At 51.3% G+C, this 18,045-nt stretch overlaps 6 protein-coding genes across 6 annotated transcripts; 2 read left to right on the top strand and 4 right to left on the bottom strand.

Annotated features, from left to right (window-relative positions):
- Positions 1 to 1,502: 1,502 nt before the first annotated feature.
- On the bottom strand, positions 1,503 to 3,521 carry BO79DRAFT_254274 (epsin; the record flags this gene model as incomplete). Its single annotated transcript, XM_025686053.1, has 4 exons — positions 1,503 to 2,866; positions 2,937 to 3,157; positions 3,230 to 3,299; positions 3,449 to 3,521. 4 exons carry the CDS (start codon positions 3,519 to 3,521, stop codon positions 1,503 to 1,505), a joined length of 1,728 nt encoding a protein of 575 aa, XP_025540364.1.
- Positions 3,522 to 5,268: 1,747 nt separating this feature from the next.
- On the bottom strand, positions 5,269 to 7,673 carry trpE (anthranilate synthase TRP2). Its single transcript, XM_025688536.1, has 4 exons — positions 7,308 to 7,673; positions 7,036 to 7,184; positions 6,887 to 6,960; positions 5,269 to 6,809 (listed from the first exon to the last, which is right to left on the bottom strand). Exons 1-4 carry the CDS (start codon positions 7,317 to 7,319, stop codon positions 5,488 to 5,490), a joined length of 1,557 nt encoding a protein of 518 aa, XP_025540363.1. The 5' UTR covers positions 7,320 to 7,673; the 3' UTR covers positions 5,269 to 5,487.
- Positions 7,674 to 8,233: 560 nt separating this feature from the next.
- On the top strand, positions 8,234 to 9,335 carry BO79DRAFT_244976 (uncharacterized protein; the record flags this gene model as incomplete). The annotated part of the gene is made up of 2 exons (XM_025685428.1): positions 8,234 to 8,778; positions 8,847 to 9,335. 2 exons carry the CDS (start codon positions 8,234 to 8,236, stop codon positions 9,169 to 9,171), a joined length of 870 nt encoding a protein of 289 aa, XP_025540362.1. The 3' UTR covers positions 9,172 to 9,335.
- Positions 9,336 to 9,480: 145 nt separating this feature from the next.
- BO79DRAFT_11352 (WD40 repeat domain-containing protein) lies at positions 9,481 to 12,408 on the bottom strand. Its single transcript, XM_025677922.1, has 5 exons — positions 11,983 to 12,408; positions 11,859 to 11,875; positions 11,640 to 11,788; positions 9,873 to 11,546; positions 9,481 to 9,817 (listed from the first exon to the last, which is right to left on the bottom strand). Exons 1-5 carry the CDS (start codon positions 12,030 to 12,032, stop codon positions 9,791 to 9,793), a joined length of 1,917 nt encoding a protein of 638 aa, XP_025540361.1. The 5' UTR covers positions 12,033 to 12,408; the 3' UTR covers positions 9,481 to 9,790.
- A 2,424-nt stretch (positions 12,409 to 14,832) lies between these two features.
- Positions 14,833 to 16,416, top strand: BO79DRAFT_208772 (rhomboid family protein). Its single transcript, XM_025682458.1, has 2 exons — positions 14,833 to 15,284; positions 15,354 to 16,416. The coding sequence occupies exons 1-2, from the start codon at positions 14,893 to 14,895 to the stop codon at positions 16,072 to 16,074; spliced, it is 1,113 nt and encodes a 370-aa protein (XP_025540360.1). The 5' UTR covers positions 14,833 to 14,892; the 3' UTR covers positions 16,075 to 16,416.
- A 186-nt stretch (positions 16,417 to 16,602) lies between these two features.
- BO79DRAFT_287067 (mitochondrial 54S ribosomal protein mL61) lies at positions 16,603 to 17,581 on the bottom strand (the record flags this gene model as incomplete). Its single annotated transcript, XM_025688535.1, has 2 exons — positions 17,417 to 17,581; positions 16,603 to 17,181 (listed from the first exon to the last, which is right to left on the bottom strand). Exons 1-2 carry the CDS (start codon positions 17,453 to 17,455, stop codon positions 16,603 to 16,605), a joined length of 618 nt encoding a protein of 205 aa, XP_025540359.1. The 5' UTR covers positions 17,456 to 17,581.
- Between the last annotated feature and the right edge of the window lie 464 nt (positions 17,582 to 18,045).

Raw genomic sequence — 18,045 nt, 5'->3', positions numbered from 1 at the left:
ATTGCAACTGAAGTAATGTTTCATCATCTATTTCCCCTCTTCTCATCCAGAACCAAGTATCAAAGAGGAGAGAGGAAAGGGGAGGGGGTAAATGATGTAGATAATGCAACACAGGGATGTAACATACAATTCCCATTATAACATCACCACTCAACTTCTTAGTAAGTAGTAATAGTAGTTAGTAGTAAATGATCTATATACCTACCTAATATTAAAGTAATTCATTATTAACATTACCAACCAAAAAAATATAACTAAGTAATTGAAACATGAACTACAATATTATACTTACCTGGTTCCTGGATGATATTTTTGATTTCGATATAATGATCCAGTAGTTAGTACTAGTAGGAACAATTGACAAGTTTACTAAACTACTTACTTACTTACTTACCTTAAGCCCGTCTACTAGTTTCAATTAAATTATCTACCGATTTCAAAACAATACTACTTACTTACTACCTTGCTTGCTAAATATCCTATGATGTTTTAAAGATAACTACTAAGTACTAAGTAGTAACTATTTAGTAGCTGGAACTAGTTTTTAAGGTCCATTACTTTGAGTTGGGAATTGTGTAAGGGAACTAAGTAAGTACTAACTAACTAACTAATTAACTAACTAGTAATATTTATTAATATGTATTTGGATTCAACTACTTATTACTACCAGTACTAACTGACTTAGCTAAGTAGTAGCAGTAGTAGTAGAGATGATCGATTTGTAGTATAGCGTAATTTTAGTACTGAAGTAAGTAGTATAATTCCACGTCAGATTAGGTTCTGCTAAGAAAGCAATCAAAGCCAGTCAACAAACAGATAAGAACAATACTATTACTAGTAGTAGTCAGATTTCCATCATAATATATATCCATTCAAATCTAACCTAAGCTATGCTAACCTAACCTAACCTAACCTAGATTAGATAGAAAAAAAAAGTATCTACCAGAATAGAGAGAACTAAAAGACGATATCGTATGAAATGTGAAGAGAGTAAAGAAGTAGAAGTAGGAGACATCAAAAGGAGGGCGAGAATGAGAGAAATAACACTCAAGATCAGAGTCATTCGTGGGAAGAAAGAATAGAAACAGGGTATATAGAATTCCGTGGATAAAGGTGAGGTCAGAGGACGGACATATAGATGAATCAGCGTGCGTGGTGATAAGCGGTCACGGATGGACAAAGGGAATGATAAGTGCGAGGTAGATATTAATTGATTGATTTGCATGGTGTAAGGAAATATCGTCGTGGTGGTGTTCTCGAAAGCGAGACGGGGGTGTTTCGTAGGTGAAAGAAGTGCCTCTGGTAGACCAGCGTGGCAACCATCTGTAAAAGATGTCGAGACATGCATCAAAAACAAGAAAATTGGTATCCGGATTCGACTCCTACAACTGCAGCTAGCAAGAAATGGAATGATAAAAAACATAAAAACCCAAGCCTGATCAGGCTAGATATCTCAAAAACCATCACGAACCTCTCTCCCAACCGCGTATCATCACCTCTTTCTACAGGTCTATCAAACTGCCACCCTGTTGAGGTTGATGGTACGCCTGTTGTCCGCCCCAAGGGTTGTTGGCTGGCTGTGCAAAGCCCGTCTGCTGCGGCACAAATTGCTGCTGCTGCGGCTGCTGGCCGAAGAATGGGTTGTTGCCGGTGCGTGTTGCCCGTAACCGATCCAAACCCTGACCAGCGGAGTTGACAAATGTACCAGGAGCGGTGTGCTGCGCAGGAATACGAAGATCGCCAGTGTTGCCAAAAGTGTCCTGGCCTTCGCCAGACGCCAGCAGCGCATTGAGCTGGGCGCGGTGCGGATCTTGCATTTGCGGAGGTGTGCTCTTCGGAGGTCCGAAGCTCTGCTGTGGCGGTGCAAGGTTCTGTGGGGACTGGAAGTTGGCGATTGGGTTGAACGAAGTGGTGGCTCGCTCTTCGGCCAACGTGTTCAATGACGGGGGTCCAGTCTGTGCGGGCTTGGGCTGGAACTGCTGCTGCGTACGCTGCGCAAATGGGTTGTTGGATCCAGTGGGCATCGGCCTCAGCGCGTCCGCCGATTGCTGGTTAGTGGCCCATGGGTTGTTGGTGCCGGTCGACAGGAAGTTGTCCTGCTGTTGCTGATTCTGGAACTGTTGCTGCTGCTGCTGCTGCTGCTGCTGTTGTGAGAAGAAGTCGGTGCTGCCGGTAGCACCCCAAGGGTTGTTGGTATTGAAGGCAGTGTGTTGCGGTTGTAACGTTGCTTGCGGCTGCAGGAAGTTCTGCTGTTGCTGTTGTCCATAAAGGTTCTGATCGAATGCGGAGGGCTGGCCCTGGAATCCATTGGCGTATCCGTTGGGCATACCCGTCATCTGTCCCTGGAATCCAGTGGGCTGCGCATATTGGTTGTTCAGGTAGCCCGTACTCAGGGGTTGCTGAGGATTGATGGGGTTGCCGAACCAGTCGACGGCGTTCTGCTGCTGATAGCCCTGGTTGTAGCCAGTGGGCTGTGCCTGGGCAGTCGGCACAGGAGCGTCGTCAAAGAGCGACTGCGCATTGCTCTCCTCCAACTCGCGCTTGCGCAGCTCTTCCTCTTCCTTGCTGAGCTTGATCGCCCGAGCCAGGTCCTCGTCATCCTCGGCTCCGGCCTCCTTGGCGCGGCGCTTGCGTTCCTCCTCGGCTTCGTACTTGCTCGCCTCAATGGCCAACCGATACTCGGCATCCTCGTCATCATTGGTCGGACGGCGACGCTCCCGCCGCTCACGGCGCGGCGGTTCCTGCCCATAGCCTTGATCATCGAGTCCGCTCACACGGGACTTCCACAACTTGCGGTCGGAGCGCTCACTGCGCAGTCTATCTTCGTCCAGAATGAGGGATGTGAGTTCCTTGGCGGCAACACGGACTGCCCAGGGATGAGTTAGCCACCACACGAATTGGGGGAAAAGCAAATCCACGAAATAGGGGGAGCCTACCATTTTGACCAACATCTCGACCATCCTCATCAACGTACTGGAACTCGCGCAAGGTCTTGATGATGTAGACGTTCTTTCGGGCCCAGGTGACGACCAACTCGGAGCCTTCGTGTAGACAGTAATCGAGGACCTTCAATGACTTGAGTACGTGGCGCCAGTTCTTGCCCTTGTCGTTCAAGCGCTTGTCCAGCATATCCATGATCTCGTAGAAATCGGTCGGGCTAGATGATTACACCGGCGTCAGCTTCGATCGAGGACCACGGGAGCCAATGGTGGGGGAGTAAGTGGCCTACCTGCTAAACGTCAAGGCAGCAATCTCTGCCATTTCGGTCCCCGTAGGGCCCCAGGGGTCATTACTTGTGGCTGTACGAAGCGAATTCACATGTTAGCAGAGTCCGAATGTCAAATCCGACCTTTTGTCAGGGATACCGTCCCGACCGACACCGTAGCATGATGCCCGATTGCGAAGGACCCCAAGAAACCCCGGACCGAAGGAACAGACGGAGACGTACCATTTCGAACTTTGACCTGAACGGAGGAATAACCCTTGGTCACGTTCTTGACACTGCGCACAACTTTGGACATTGTGGCGAGTTGGTGGATAGGGGGTGAGGTTGATTGTAGGTGGGTGTATGTGGCGTGGGGGATGGAGGTTGTAACGGCGGGAACTGGACCCTCGCAATGACGGACTCGGATCTCAATCCCTTCGCGGGGGGGAGGAAGTGGACGGGAACGCGCGACACACGGGCGATGGCTTGGGAGGGGGAAGAAGAGAGAGATTTGGGGAGGTAAGTGCGATGGGAGCAGAGCCAGCCCGTCTCTCCTTATCGCGCGGTGAAAGTGGGGGAGGATGATGGGGAGTGAGAAGTGGGAGTAGAGGTAGTAGAGGTGAAGGAGGACGAGGAGGAGATTAAGGTGAGTGTGTGTGAGAGAGAGAGAGAGAGAGAGAGAGAGAGAGAGACAGTAGTAACAGTCAGTCAGTTGGTGGCTGTTTAAGGCGTTAAGGTCGGGGGAGTCTGGCGAGTGGCTGAACTGAAGAGGAACTCCGGCGGAGTATGTAAGCCGGATGCACACCAGTAGTTAACTAACTAGTTATTTTAATTTAACAAGAAAACAGGGGGGGGGGGAAAGAGAGATGGATGATGATGATCGCTTGCACAACGGGGAAAAGGAGGGAATGATGGGGACGGGATGAGAATGGAGAGGGTTCCAGGAAGACTGTTCAAATGGATGGAGAAAGAAAGAGAGAGAGAGAGAGAGAGAGGGATTGATGTTGATTGTACCAGATGGAAAGAAAGAAAGAGAGAGAGTCAGTTTTGGTGGGCACTCACACCGGGAGATGACGACGCAAGCCTCAATCCAGCCAAAGTTTATCCAAACCACGACCGTTTTACTTTTTGTTTCTTCTCTTTTGCCCAATTCGTTTCCAGAAGGGTTTAAAAGGGTTGAAGAACTCAAATAGGATATTTGACAATCTCGAAAATGGAAATCGAAATCCGGGGGAGAGAAATAAGGGATGGAGAGTAGGAGGGAATTGTTAATTGAGGGCGTGGGTACTGATCAGGCAGTACAATACAATGTATTGACTATAGCGAAGTAGAATGAAGGGAGGGAAAAGAAAATAAGGGTCCACAACAAGGGAAAGATGGAGACAGTTACAAAAGTAGTCAAGTATCAATCAGACCATGGCAGAATTTCTTCAAAATGACACCATCTGTTTAATTCCTCGCCTTCCGGACAAATCCTACATACATACATACACCGTACAACGATTGGTGATTCTTGCCTTGCCACCTTGGTTCGGGGGCGGTGCTTATATTATTATTACTTTTGCCTCTACAGTACGAATTATTCTTACAGTATAACCATGCCCTGTGTTAACCAGCACATAAAAAACATAGAATAAAAATATTGATTCATCTGGGTATTATTATATAAATAGTAGGAAGTATCCACCGACGTCATCGGCCGGGTCACTGCAGCAGTCAGTCCCCTCTCTTCCCCCCCCCAAAACACGTTCCTGACCAGCAAAACCCTTGCTGCCCTGTAAAGTAGTTAACTTACTACTAACTGATGATTCATCCAGAATCTTCCCCAAAGCAAGGAATGAAATTGAACTGGACTCCCTCCCCCCGGGGTCAACTCGTATCTGACAATCTACTGGCCTATCTAGATAGTATCTTCGATCTCGTATCTCCATGTAATTCCCGGGGATGCATCCAGGCAGCAGGATTGGCAGTCCGTCGTGTTCCGTCGGGCTTGACCTTCTCTCCCCTCTTCAAACCGTAGACTCAATCTAATGAAACTCATATTTACTATCTTCAAACTACGTACTACTATTTACTTCACCCCTAGAAACTCTAACAATCTCATAGTAAGTCCTTAGTACTGTTAGATGCTCTCAAATTCATAATCTATCAGGTATTCTTCCTGACACATGCAAAACCCTGGAATCGTAGAACATAAGGATGAATGGAAAAATATTAACCTCAGAAAATGGAATATAAAAAGAAATGGGCAAGAAGGAAAAGCAAGGCAACCGGTGCATCATCTACGCACGGCGACTCTCCTCTTCCAGACTCAAATACTTCGCCTCCGCCCCCTTGATGCATGCAATGTTCGCCCCCAGCTTGTTCAACGTCTCCACGTACTCGTCGTACGGGTCCGAGTCGAACACAATGCCTCCGCCCGCCTGCAGGTAGGCCACCCCGTTCTTCACCATCATCGTCCGCAGCGCAATGCACGTATCCATCGCCCCCGGCATCTCCGTCTGGCCATCCGCGCTGGCGATGTTATACCCGAAGTAGCCAACCGCTCCCGCATACACTCCGCGCTTCTCGCCTTCCAGCTCCGCAATCAGCTGCATCGCCCGCACCTTGGGCGCTCCTGACACCGTGCCCGCCGGGAAGATCGACCGGAACGCATCGAACCGCGTCTTCTCCGGCCGCAGGATGCCCGACACCTGCGACACCAGATGCTGCACGTGCGAAAACTTCTCCACCACCATCAACCGGTCCACCTGCGTCGTGATCGGGTCGCACACCCGGTTCACATCGTTGCGCGCCAGGTCCACCAGCATCACGTGTTCCGCCCGGTCCTTGATGCTGCTGGTCAGCTCGTTGGCCAGTGCCGCATCCTCCTCGGGCGTCTTCCCCCGCTTCACCGTGCCCGCAATCGGGTGCGTGATAATCCGTCCCTTCTCCTCCTTGACCAGCAGCTCGGGACTGGCTCCCACCAGCTGGAAGTCTTCGCAGTCAATGTAGAAGAGATACGGCGACGGGTTGACCGTGCGCAGGTGACGGAAGAGGTTGAAGGGATGGAGCGACGTCGGCCGGGACAACCGCTGCGACGGCACCGTCTGGAAAATATCACCTTTGGAGATGTGCTCCTTGAGCCGTGTAACATGGCGCTCGTATCCTTCCCGTCCAATGTTCGATGTGTACTCCTGGTTCTGAATGATCGGGCCTTGGGGCGGAAGAGCGTAGTCTGGTCGAAGAAGGACGTCAATGGTCCGCTGGAGAACCTCTTGTCCTTGGCGGTAGACGGACTCAAGTTCCGAGTCGTTGCCGGGAATGGAAATGTATGTGATGACCTTGACGACCTGGAAGAAGTGATCGAAGGCGACAATCGTGTCGAACAGCATGAATAGCGACTCCGGAATTTGGAGGATATCCTTCATCGGCCGAGCCGTCTTGGGCTCGAAGTACCGCACGCAGTCATATCCCACGTATCCAATGGCACCACCAGTGAGCGGGGGCAGTGTCAAGCCAGGCACCGTCGCAACCCGAAAGCCAGAGAGTTCCTGCTCCAGGATGGGCATGGGGTCGCACTCGGGGCCATGACCGGGACCGGTCTTGATGATTTTGCGGGGACCTAGACGGAGGTACAGAGTTCGTCAGTCTATCAGACTACCCCGCCACACTATAGCATTGAAGGACATTGCTGCATACCAGCACCGACGAAACTGTATCTGCCAATAGTCTCGGTCGTCGCAGCACTCTCGTAGAGGAAGGACAGTTTAGATCTGGACAAGCGGACCACGTTAGCGCATCTGTGCTTGCCCGCAAGCCATGTGGCCATCTTGCCGAGCGCCACTCACTTCTCCGCGATCTTCAGATAAGCCAATGTGGGGGTCAACAGGTCGGCCGGAATCGACGTAGTCAACGGAAGGAGGTTAGGAGGAAATTGCGCATTTTTCGACTGGGCGATAACTTCGCTGGCGGTCTCGAGGGACGGCACGACGGTAATCTGCGTGAGTCACATGGGGACATGAAATCAGTATCATATCAAATGACCCTCCGCGGGGAAATTCGTCGAGTAGCAAGAATGGGAACAGTGATTGCCTGTAGAACAAAAGGAAGAGGTACTCACAGGTGGCGCCATCTTTGCGAGTCCGAAAGCGATGGGAATTCGACTTGTGCGGGGAGGAGAAGGAGGGGGGGATTTGATTGAGAAATAAAAAGAGGCTAAGTTCGGGAAGCCGGAGGATCGGAGTATTTGCGGTGCTGACTGGGGACGGAGTAAATTGGGGAGGATTTAATCAAACAACTACTCGATACCGTCGCAGCTCCACAATTTATTGGGCGATATGAGCAGTTGCAAACTAACAGAGATAACCAACAGGACTGACTATCTCTTATAGGAAGGATGACAGATCGTCGAGGTTCAAATGGCAGGCGGCAAATTGTTGGCCAATTCGACTTCTGGGACCCCAAAGCGGGCTAGCGTGGATGGAAGGAATGGTTATCGAAGGTTGATCGAATCGACCGGTTTGACCGTCTTTTTCTCTCTGAAGGAAGCCTGCCGACGTATCTTTATTGCAGGTGGCAGTGTTTGTGTTTGCTGCTACCCATCGGGAATCGAGATCATCTTTGGGGGAGATCTGAGGGCGCACGTGCTCTTCAGCTGGGATCTGCCTGTTCCTTCTTCTCTGCTCTTCCAATCCCTGTCATCCTTGCCCCGGTTGCTGTGGAAGTAATCCCCGTCGCCCGCGGCTGGCTGATTGTCCCCTCTACACTCTCTCGAACACAACAACTCCACAGCCAGATCATAACTGACCGCACTAGAGTGAGTTGTTCTGCACCTGGGCCTATAAACAGAAAGCTACCCACATCTCATCGTTCATACTGACAGCGCAAGACACGTATATTCCTGCAGCCCGTGCAGCCTGGCTGCAGCCCGACATCCCTCCTTGCTACCGACTACTACCCTTTTCATCACGCACGCCTGTATTTACTGAACCTCTTTCTGAGAAACAATCAAATCATTAGATTACATGGTCCTAACCCTAGCCAACCATGGAACACCCGCCTCCATCTCATTACGATGAGTTATCCCCTCCTTCCTCGGTAGCGGGCCAGATCTGGGACATGGCGCTCACGGACCCCGACTATGCCTCCCATATCCTCGACTCCAACAACACCGCCGCTCCCGTCTCCGCGCGTCTCACAAGACTAGCCCATCTGGCATCCCACTTCAATCCGACCTCCAAATCCGACTCCATGACCCTTCATCACTGTCTCGAGACCCTCGAGTCCCTGCTGGACCCACGCCCAGCCTTGACGCAAGAGCTCGCCCGATGCCGTCCTATAAGCCATTCCCGACAGTCCAACTCCATCGCTTCCATCTCCACGACCGACTCCCAAGATTTGGGCAATTCTGTCGCTTCGCTCGAAGAGATGTCACACCCTCCTCTCAAGGATATCTTGAGAGAGGTTACGACACTCAAAGTGGAATTCGACCGTCGTCGCAAGGAGTCGTCCGAGATATATGAGTTGCTCACACGAGAACGCGAAACACTAGCCCGGAAGATCGGCGAACTAGATGATGAAATTCACGAACTGTGAGGAACCCCAGGGACTTGTCGGTTTATGCTGTGGCCAGGATCGCTAACATATCCTGTAATCATAGAAATACAGACATCCTCGAAGACACCGCTGAGCGGGAAGCGATCCAAGGCACGATACGAGGGCTCGAGAGTTGGGTGGATGAATGGCACAAACAGCGCCTATTGATTGCCGCTAAGAAACAGAATGCTGCCTCACGGCGAAATGGCCAACGAAGATGGGCGAAATGCAAAGTCGAAGAGGTCGAGGGCGACGGCGAAGCCCTGTTCGAGGGAATAACGGCATGGATGCGAGGATGGAAGGACGTCGAGGAGGTTTTTCGCATCCGAGAGCAGAATCGCACTTTGAGAAGGGAAGAAAGACAGAAGACACGGGCAAAATACGTATGAAATGAATTTTCGGCAGGAATGGGACGCTGGTCGATGAGGACGAAGGCGGGAATGAGATATTGTGATTGGGTATCAAACGTATCATCCCACACCGCAGCGGATGAGAAGGCTGCTGAATCATTCGCCTGAAGACCGAGCTTAGGGCGATCACTGATCGATCTGTCCAAGAAGAAATGGTACAGTGCAAGAAAGTAAAGAGGCAAAGAGAAAGAAGTCAATGTAGCCACCGTAACCATGTAGAGTTGCCAACCACCACCGCGTTTTTCCTGAAGACCCAAGCTGCGCCGTTTAGTATGGTCTAATCCAAAATCATGGGGGTAGAACTAGAGATTATGGTACTGAAAGTAGATTGAAGGATCTCTGGAGTGACAAGGATGTCTGAACACGCTCCCACATCATGGCACGTCGGGGCCTGCCGAGAACCGGGAGCGGAGAGACGAGCGCTAGCAGAGGTGCCGACGCTAAGTGTGCAGCACCCGGCTAGGGATGAGTCCGGCCTGCCTTCGTCGCAAAAATAATAACGTCAAATGTGTATCGGATGGCTTTATTTACCATTTTCTTAATGTACTATCGAGAAGTAAAAGTTCGTAACGCAGCCGGCTCGCACGTCTCGTAAGAATCAGCGCTGCAGATTTACGATGGCCAGCTATTGAACGATAATCAGTGACAATGTTTCACACGTAACGGCCAGGACGACATACCTGGTTTCCATAGCCAAAAGCAAGCTTTTTGCCATCGGTATCCCACGCTAGACTGCGATCCGGCACCGACTCCGCAGTGCCATTGTGTCCATTCACCATGGGACTAGACTCTTCCTCCTTTTTCTGCTCTCCGGGACCCGGCACTTTCCATGTGGCCAGCGCAGTGCCTCCTCGCTGTGCATTCCAGATGAACAAACTCTCTTTACTGGCAGCAGCAAGGGCGTATCCGTCGGGAGAGAAAGTGCTAGCGAGAGCGGGTGCCGACGGGCCGAGAAACAATCGGTGGATACAGTTGAACTGTTTGGACTCCAGATCCAAATGCCATACCTTGACCGTGTCGTCGGTGGAGGAAGTGGCCAAAACGATTGTTTGTGCTGTTTCTGGTTGTTGCTGCTGTTCCATATTGGGCTTCAGCTCGATGGCCGTAATGTCGCCTTCATGGGCACCCTCATGGCGCATGTCATGGGTAGGCACCCATAGTGTAGCATTGGCGGAAGATGCAGTTACCGCCACGGATGAAGAGCCGGCATTTGCACAGCGGATGAATGACCACGGCTGGTCAGGGTCGCCAGATGAGAACGTCTTGGCGATGTGGATACTCGAATCGACATCGCATTGATAGACCGTCCCGTTACCACAAGCAAAAGCCTGGTTGGAGCCCAACCAACAAAGGTCAAAGATTGATCCCTCGATAACCTGAGGCGATGGGAATTCGTCCGGTCGTAATGAGTCGTCCCAGAGCGCTAGCTCAGAGATTCGGCTGTCCGAGGCAACCACGATCAAATGGGACCCGCTTTCCGCCCAGTGCAACCCAGTAATCATCCGCGGTACTTCGGGAAGAAGATCGACCGCATTTCCAGAGACGTCATACATGGTGATGGAGCCTCTCATGTCATTGTAGGTCGCGACGGCCAGCTTCTGGCCCAATGGGTCCCAGGCGACAGCCGAAACACAGGTGCTATCCCCCTTGTTCGCTACGAGTTTCTCCTGTACCGGATCCGAGGATGAAGACAGCCTCCACAGGCTGCAGAAGGTATCACCGGCGGCCACGACGGTAGTAGGGTCCCGAGGGCGCCAGAGGGTGCGAGTCACGTGATCGTCACTAGCCAGATCGAGGATGGCGGTGTTGGGCCCAAGGTCGGCGGCCTTGGCGGGGGTGATCTGGACGCCAACGCTGTGGCCGGTGGTTAACGTGAAGGTCGGCGCCACCGGTGCTGGTACTGGTGCTGGTTCTGGTTCCTGGTCCTGCGAATCCGGTCGGCCGCCCATGCTCACATCTCCGTCACCGTCCACCTCCATGTCGGCTTTTGGAGGCAACTCATCGACTACCTCGGACTTATTTTCAGTCGTTACTCCATTAGTGTCAATTTCCATGGGAGTTTCATCACCGTTGGTCTCTCCGCTCTTGTGCGGCTTCTTCACGCCGGCGGGAGCTTGAGGTGGTGCTGGTGCTGGTGCTGTTGGTGCTTGGGGTGCCGCCGCCGCCGCCTCGGCCGTCAAGTGACCGTTAATCACGCCGCCATCTCGCGGAACTTTGCTTGTAGGCGAGACAGGCGCCTGGTCTGTGCCAACGCCTGCCTCTCCGGGGCCACTTTGACCCTTTTCAGTTTCGGGTTCCAGCGGCGTAGGCCCGAAAAAGTAGTCAGACGATGTGAAGGCCGTAGGATTTCCATCCTGTTCATTTTATTAGTTCTTATGTTTTTTTGTGTATGCATGTTACTCGAAAAATCTTGAGGCGCGTAGCAAAAATATCAATGAATATCATACCCTGTCGAGCGAATGCTCTAGTTCATGATACTGCAGGCCCTTTTGTACCAGGGATACTAGAGCATGAGTTTTAATGTATGGGGCAAACGGCAAACTCTGCGGGTCACGATTCCACGCGCGCTGTAAGGTGAGTGCAGCCTCGCCATGCCCTGTGGGAAAGTTAGTTTGCTTTTCCCGTGAAGAAAGGATAAGCACCAAATCATAGGGAAAGAATATTACCTGACTCTTGAAGATACCTATATGGAAGTTAGCAATGCATACAAACGGTCGAGAAACCCAATGACGCAGCATGGTAGGTACGTGTTACGGCAGAACGAGGTTGCAAAGGGACTCTGATACATACCTCCATATTAGGTAATTGACGTGATGCGATGTGAGATCGGGTTGTGCCATTGTTACATGTATGACAGCTAGTAAGGTGGAGGGTCCGCTAGCATGCCAAAAACGAAAGGCTTTCTCCGTGAAAGGTAGCAAAGGATTAAGGCGGGGATTGCTGCAAGGCAGGGACTGGAGAGTACAATGGTCCGAGATGCTGCCAAGTCGAGCGCACCAAAGGTTTAGATGAGGAAGAAAACTCTTCTGACAGCTTCCCTCTCAAACAGAACCTGAATGAGAGACAGGAGGTCTCTGGACGAGAGGGGAGGGTCCGAGTGGGAAAGATGCAGCCAAGGCTGTGACAAGGGAGACGTTCAGTTCAGACGGTACTTGAGGAAGGGCGGATGTGAGTAAAACACGAAAAACGCAGGCTGGCGGATTAGGCGTGAGAAAAACTAAACCGAGGACCAGTCACAAAAGCACATTCTACATGCGCCTTGTTGTTGGACGGGGTTGGTGAAATATGGTGAAAGGAACACGAAAGACTGTTCTTTGAGACAGAGGGACAAATTGAAGGGAGAATGGAAGAGAGGGAGGGAGTGAAGAGCGAATAATATCGGGACGGGAGGAAATCGACACCAACGTGTGGCTTAAAGATAGCAGACCCGCTAGCGAACTGCAAAGGCCGGAGGGAGCAACACCAGAACCTTCGGGGAGAGTGGAAGAAGGCGGATGGACGGATAGACGGGGAGGAAGAAGAGAAAGGGAAGAAAGAGAAGCAGTTCAGATCCGGAGCGGGTGAATGAAACGAAATGATGGAGAAAGAGAGTTATGGGACCGACAGACAAGCCAGACAAGACACGACCGGCCGATGACCCCAGGGAAGCGTATGAGGAACTCCCGTTAGTTAGTGCCAAAGGTAGTTCGAACAGACCAGACCAGGTAAGGTACAGTCGTAGGATCGTGGAGGTGGTAGGGGTCGAGAAGAACAAAGTGAGGGTAGGTTAGTTAGTCAGTGTCAAGTTAGTTAATTAGGCTAGGTTAGAAGGTACGTAAAGGTACGTAGGTACTTGGTCGACTGGCACTTTTTTCGACACTCGACAGTTTTGACCCTCACAGTCACGACAAGACAAGACAAGACAAGACAAGACAGTTTCCACGCCGCTGTGAAGTCCGTCTAAAGGTTTAGTCAAGAGTTACGGGTCCAACCACGCCCAACCAGGCCAAGGGTAAAAAAAAAAGAGCAAAAAAGAAAAGAAAAATTCAGAGCTGGAATTTCTCCAGGCGCGGCTCTGGGACGCTGTTTCAGACGCTGAACGCACCGGGAGTGGGCATTTGGGCCTGGGACTTTTTCGGGGGGTGGGCTTGACTCGTTGTGGCGTCTAGGCCACGGCTAGCGTGCAGCTGCCCTCCAACCCACTTTGGGGCCCCTGGTCCATCCCAACTGGTCCAACTGCTCCATTCGGTCCTTCTGACGGCCTCCCGATCGGCCTCGACGCTTATCCTCTTCCGGTTAGCCGGCACCGGCCCTTTCATGGTTCGATTGGCCCTTTCCCTTTGTCGTTCGCAGGATTTCTGTGCATTTTGCGCATTTTTCGTGGCCTTTTTTCCTTTTCCACCATTTTTTTGGTTTTTAATTTTTAATTTTTGATTTTCCCTTCCTTGAAGGTACTGATCGTGGCCAGTTAGATACCTTAGGCAGGATGTCGGTCATGTACCTACTGGGATGGTACCTACAGATGATGTCGCTTTAGTTCTTACCTTGTTCATCTGCAGAATAAAAGACTGCCTAAAGTCATGATACTTGGTTGAAGGGCGATAATTTCACTGACTTTCGGAGAATATGACTAAATATGAGAGATCAAATCACCCAAATGCAGTCTTAACACAGACTATCTGAGTTAGTGGTCTGCTTCATGCCCAGATTCAATTTTTCTCCTGCCAGCTGATAGCCTGGATCTAAATCTGGGGGCAGTTCACCCGTCTGCTAGGAATGCCGATCAGTTGTACATCCTTCTGGAGTTCTGTACATGCATGCATTGATGATTGTGGGCTGGAATCCATTCCCCCCGCCGGCAGATAGGTTGCTGTGAAGGTCTCCCCCATACGACTCTCGGTGCTAAGCAGTCTAAGCTTGCTTACCTTAGCTGCACTTTCTTCGCTCTTTCTTCAATGGTCGGTCCACTTAGAAAGTCTGGCGGGTGGGTAACTAGGACATCACTGTAAATCTCCCTTGGGCTGAGCCACACCCCAGCGCTTAAGCCACACGTGACCCATGCGATCGGTTTAATCTCAATTCCTCCCCTGACACGGGTTCTTTTTGTCATGCATTCTCTAGAAGACTTCCACAATAGCCAGTGTGAGACCTGAGAAGGGATTATTGAGGAGACCCGGGAGCTTATTGAGCGGAAATGGCGCCGATAGTTATTTTGACTCGTTATCAGTTCATGCCAGGCTGATTCGTAGTAGGCTGAAATATGAAAGGTAAATGATCAGTAGAGTCATTGTCGATGCGACTGGTGTCTGTCAGCAGATCCTGTCCTATACACAAAAACTTCAACGCCAACTTATTTTCCGCAACAAATCCAATGGTGGTAGGTAGACAACCGCTGGTCATCCATGTTTCCCGATGACTGGATGCATTGTTGCCTTTCAATAATAACAAATGCCACGGCGGAGGCATGAATGGCGGCCTTGCGGATGCCATGCAAGGTATCCAATCAGAGAGACGCGATCCCGTCCTTGCAGGCTTGTCCGAAAATGGAACTCCCCCCAACGCCGCCCCGAGCGACTAGTCACCAGCGAGTCCAGCTCGTAGTACGGATCATCTGGTCTGGATGCATTTCACTTCTCCTTCCCACACTTCCTTTCCCCCAACCCCCGTTGGGCTCTGTCAACAGCCTGCGGTTGAATAGCCGCAAGAGCGTCCTCTGACACCATGGCGCCTCGAGTCAATATCCCTCCAGCGACCCGCATCTGTCTTATCAGCCTTCTCACCCTCTCCTTGCTGTATAATATCGCCCGATGGCGGCAACTTGACACCACGCCCGGCGCACCCGCCATCACCCCGATTATACCCTATTTGACACTCGTTCCTTCACAATTTCTTTTCTATCCGTGGACCCTCCTTACTGCGACATTTGTGGAGCAGAACATCTTCACCGTGCTTCTGAACGCGGCCACTCTCTTTTATGGCGGAAAATACCTGGAGCGCGCATGGGGATCCCGGGAGTTTGCGAAGTTTATCCTAGCCATCGCCGTCATCCCGAACGTGGTGATTGTTCCGCTCTATATTCTAGGAGCTGCCCTCAGGAGCGGCTCCAGCAGCGGGTACGCCTTGTTCTCTCATGACGAATGCACAACATCTTGCGCTTTCCCTACTGACTCACCGACTTCAAGCCTCACGCAGATATGCGGCGGTATCTCGATTCAAGCATCCTTCCTGGTCGCTTTCAAACAACTTGTCCCTGAGCATACGGTGACTATCTTCAAAGGCTTGGTCAAAATGCGGGTGAAGCACTTTCCCGCTCTGTTTTTGTTCCTGAACACGATCAGCGGGGTTGTCTTTGGCACGCATGTCGCAGCGATTCTTGCCTGGCTCGGCCTCTTGACCAGTTGGACCTACCTTCGCTTCTATAAACGCCAGCCTGATCTTACCGGCACATCGACCGATGGGCTAGGCATCAAGGGTGATGCCAGCGAGACTTTTGCGTTTGCATGCCTCTTCCCGGACGTGCTTCAGCCACCAATCGCCTTTCTATCCGATCAAGTTTATGCTCTGCTGGTCGCCGTCAGGATCTGTACACCCTTCTCCGAGGAAGACATTGCCTCGGGTAACCAGCAGGTTCTGGCACGCGGCGAGGCAGGTCTTCCCAGTCTTCTTTCCAACCATCGCAACGGACGGGCCATGGCGAAGCGGGAAGAAGCGGAGCGCAGACGTGCTTTAGCACTCAAGGCTCTCGACCAGAGGCTTCAAGCAGCAGCAGCAGCAGGAAGGGTGCAGCCAGCGACGTCTGCAGCGAATCAGCAAGGATCCAGCCATACTCAGACTCCGACACCCACAGTCTCAGCGGGCCAGAGTATGTTGGGAGAAACCAGCTATACCCCCGACCATGCGTGAAGCTGCAGCAACTCTACAAAGCATGGTTTCATGGAGTTTGGTCGGTTGTTTGGGATAGAATGCAAAGGAACAATGCAACGTAAAGTGTTTCTGCTGTTCAGCCTTGTCATATACCAACCTTGGATTTTCTTTTGCAAGGAAGTGAGGTCTTCCCAACAAGTGCAATTGTGTGACATGGGGCGGGGCTTGTTGGCCTTCACTGTACAAAATGTCTTCTACCTTTTTTCCTTTCCACAATGATGAATGAACATGATCACATACATATACACTAGTGCAGAGCCTGTGAAGGGAAAATAGTAGACCGCCACACTACATAACATCCTTAACAATACCATATACCCATGATCTCAGCAAAGCACAATGTATACTTGCAACAGAAAGAAAAGAAATTTCCCCAAACTACATAATCGAACAGGAATAATACAGAGAGATATATGCTATGCTACAAGACACGACGCCCCAAGGTCGTATACTATATTCCCACACAAGCCAAATCACCCATCCACATCACCACTCAAAAGATCATTCCTACAACTGCCTCAACTTCTCCACCTCACCCCTAGCCTCCTGCAACATCCGTTCCTGATCCGCCTTAGCCTGACGAATAGCTGCTATACGCGCGCGATCCTTATCACTCTGCTGCCTCAACTGCTCCAACTTCTGCAACTCAGACTCCTGCTCCGGAGTAGGCTGAATCTCCTGCGCGCCCGTCATGTTCTTCATCTTAGCCCAGATATCCTTGTAGTCGAGATTCTTCACATCCAGAACAGCGGCCTGCTCCGCCTCTCCGGGGGCCGGGGCATGCTTGTCCGTGACGTCCTTAGCGGAGAGCAGGGATGCGGCGTTGCTGGCGCGCTCGGCGAAGTAGATCGTCAATGCGGCGGGACCTTCTTGTTCCTCTGTTTGGCGCACCGTCATGGGAATCGCTGGGTTGTAGTACTTGAGTCGGGGGAGGCAGTTGCGCCAGAAATGTCGCGCGCCTTGGTGCCCGCCGTAGATCTTGCGGGCGTATGTGAGGTGCAGCCGCGTGATGGCGGGGAATTCTTTAGAGGCGTTTGCGACAGTGGGGAGGGTTGCGGCTCCGGTGCCGACTTGGATGTTGAGGAGCTGGGATGAGGTGTTAGTAGGGTTGGGTTTGATGGGTTCCTCCGGTGGATGGTTGGGTTGGTTGATTGATTCCGATATGGGAGGGATGGCATCGGTGGGTAGGGATTGGGGTTGTCGGGTTGTGATGAGGGTTCAAAGGCAGCTGGGTGAGATTGTAGATTGAGAACATACCCTCTGTTGAATAGCCATGTCAGTATCTGGGTCATTGATAATGGGTGATGTGTGGTCAACTTACGGTTTTCAGCTTCCGCATCCGCTTGAAGAGGTTGACCATTGTGACGGTTGGAGCGCCTGAGCGACTACTTTCTGATGGAAGATATGTCAAGGGATGGGATTTTCAGGTCGCGCCCGGCTGTAATTGATCTGGATGGGCCGACGACGGGGTGGTTAGATGGCTGCTGATTCGGAGCTGTCTCCCGTTGATTTTTGGGATCCCCGGCGGAAAGAAAAGCAGCCGATATCAGATCACGTGATGCTAAGACAATGTGCTTCGGCGATGTTGATGATAGTCTCTTATTGATTGGCAACTTTGGGTGATGACTCCTTTGATAGAACCCAGACGCCTAGCACCTTCTAGTTCAGACAATGCCCAAGTCTTCTCTCCATTCTGTTGTTCAAATTCCAAAGGAACTCGCTTTCACCGAGTCTAATCCTGCCCGGTTCAGCCTTCCCTTACAGCGTGATGACTCCAACATGCATCATTCACTCCAAGAATTGCACCAAAGTTGTGACTCACAACTTAGAACAATCATTCCACATTCAAGGTCCACCTGCCATATCTTAATTACCTGAAAGAGGCTGAGCAATGAAGCCATCGCCCTTGATACTAGGATATCCCCATGCTCCGATACCGGATGAGGCAGG

This window comes from Aspergillus costaricaensis (genome assembly GCF_003184835.1).
Source record: "Aspergillus costaricaensis CBS 115574 unplaced genomic scaffold BO79scaffold_13, whole genome shotgun sequence".
In the NCBI taxonomy this organism is placed as follows: Eukaryota; Fungi; Ascomycota; class Eurotiomycetes; order Eurotiales; family Aspergillaceae; genus Aspergillus; species Aspergillus costaricensis.
The sequence above is the reverse complement of the archived record's forward strand: the minus strand, read 5'-3'. Positions and strand labels throughout refer to the sequence as shown.

Excerpts from the sequence above, each read along its gene's own strand:
- BO79DRAFT_208772 (XM_025682458.1), top strand. The coding sequence starts at position 14,893 with ATGGCGCCTCGAGTCAATATCCCTCCAGCGACCCGCATCTGTCTTATC. Across the intron at positions 15,285-15,353 it reads AGGAGCGGCTCCAGCAGCGG|CCTCACGCAGATATGCGGCG; the intron begins GTACGCCTTGTT and ends ACCGACTTCAAG.
- trpE (XM_025688536.1), bottom strand. Across the intron at positions 6,961-7,035 it reads TATCTGAAGATCGCGGAGAA|ATCTAAACTGTCCTTCCTCT; the intron begins GTGAGTGGCGCT and ends CCGCTTGTCCAG. Across the intron at positions 6,810-6,886 it reads ATACAGTTTCGTCGGTGCTG|GTCCCCGCAAAATCATCAAG; the intron begins GTATGCAGCAAT and ends ACCTCCGTCTAG.
- BO79DRAFT_11352 (XM_025677922.1), bottom strand. The coding sequence starts at position 12,032 with ATGGCACAACCCGATCTCACATCGCATCACGTCAATTACCTAATATGG. Across the intron at positions 11,547-11,639 it reads TAGAGCATTCGCTCGACAGG|GATGGAAATCCTACGGCCTT; the intron begins GTATGATATTCA and ends TAAAATGAACAG. Across the intron at positions 9,818-9,872 it reads CTTTTGGCTATGGAAACCAG|CTGGCCATCGTAAATCTGCA; the intron begins GTATGTCGTCCT and ends ATCGTTCAATAG.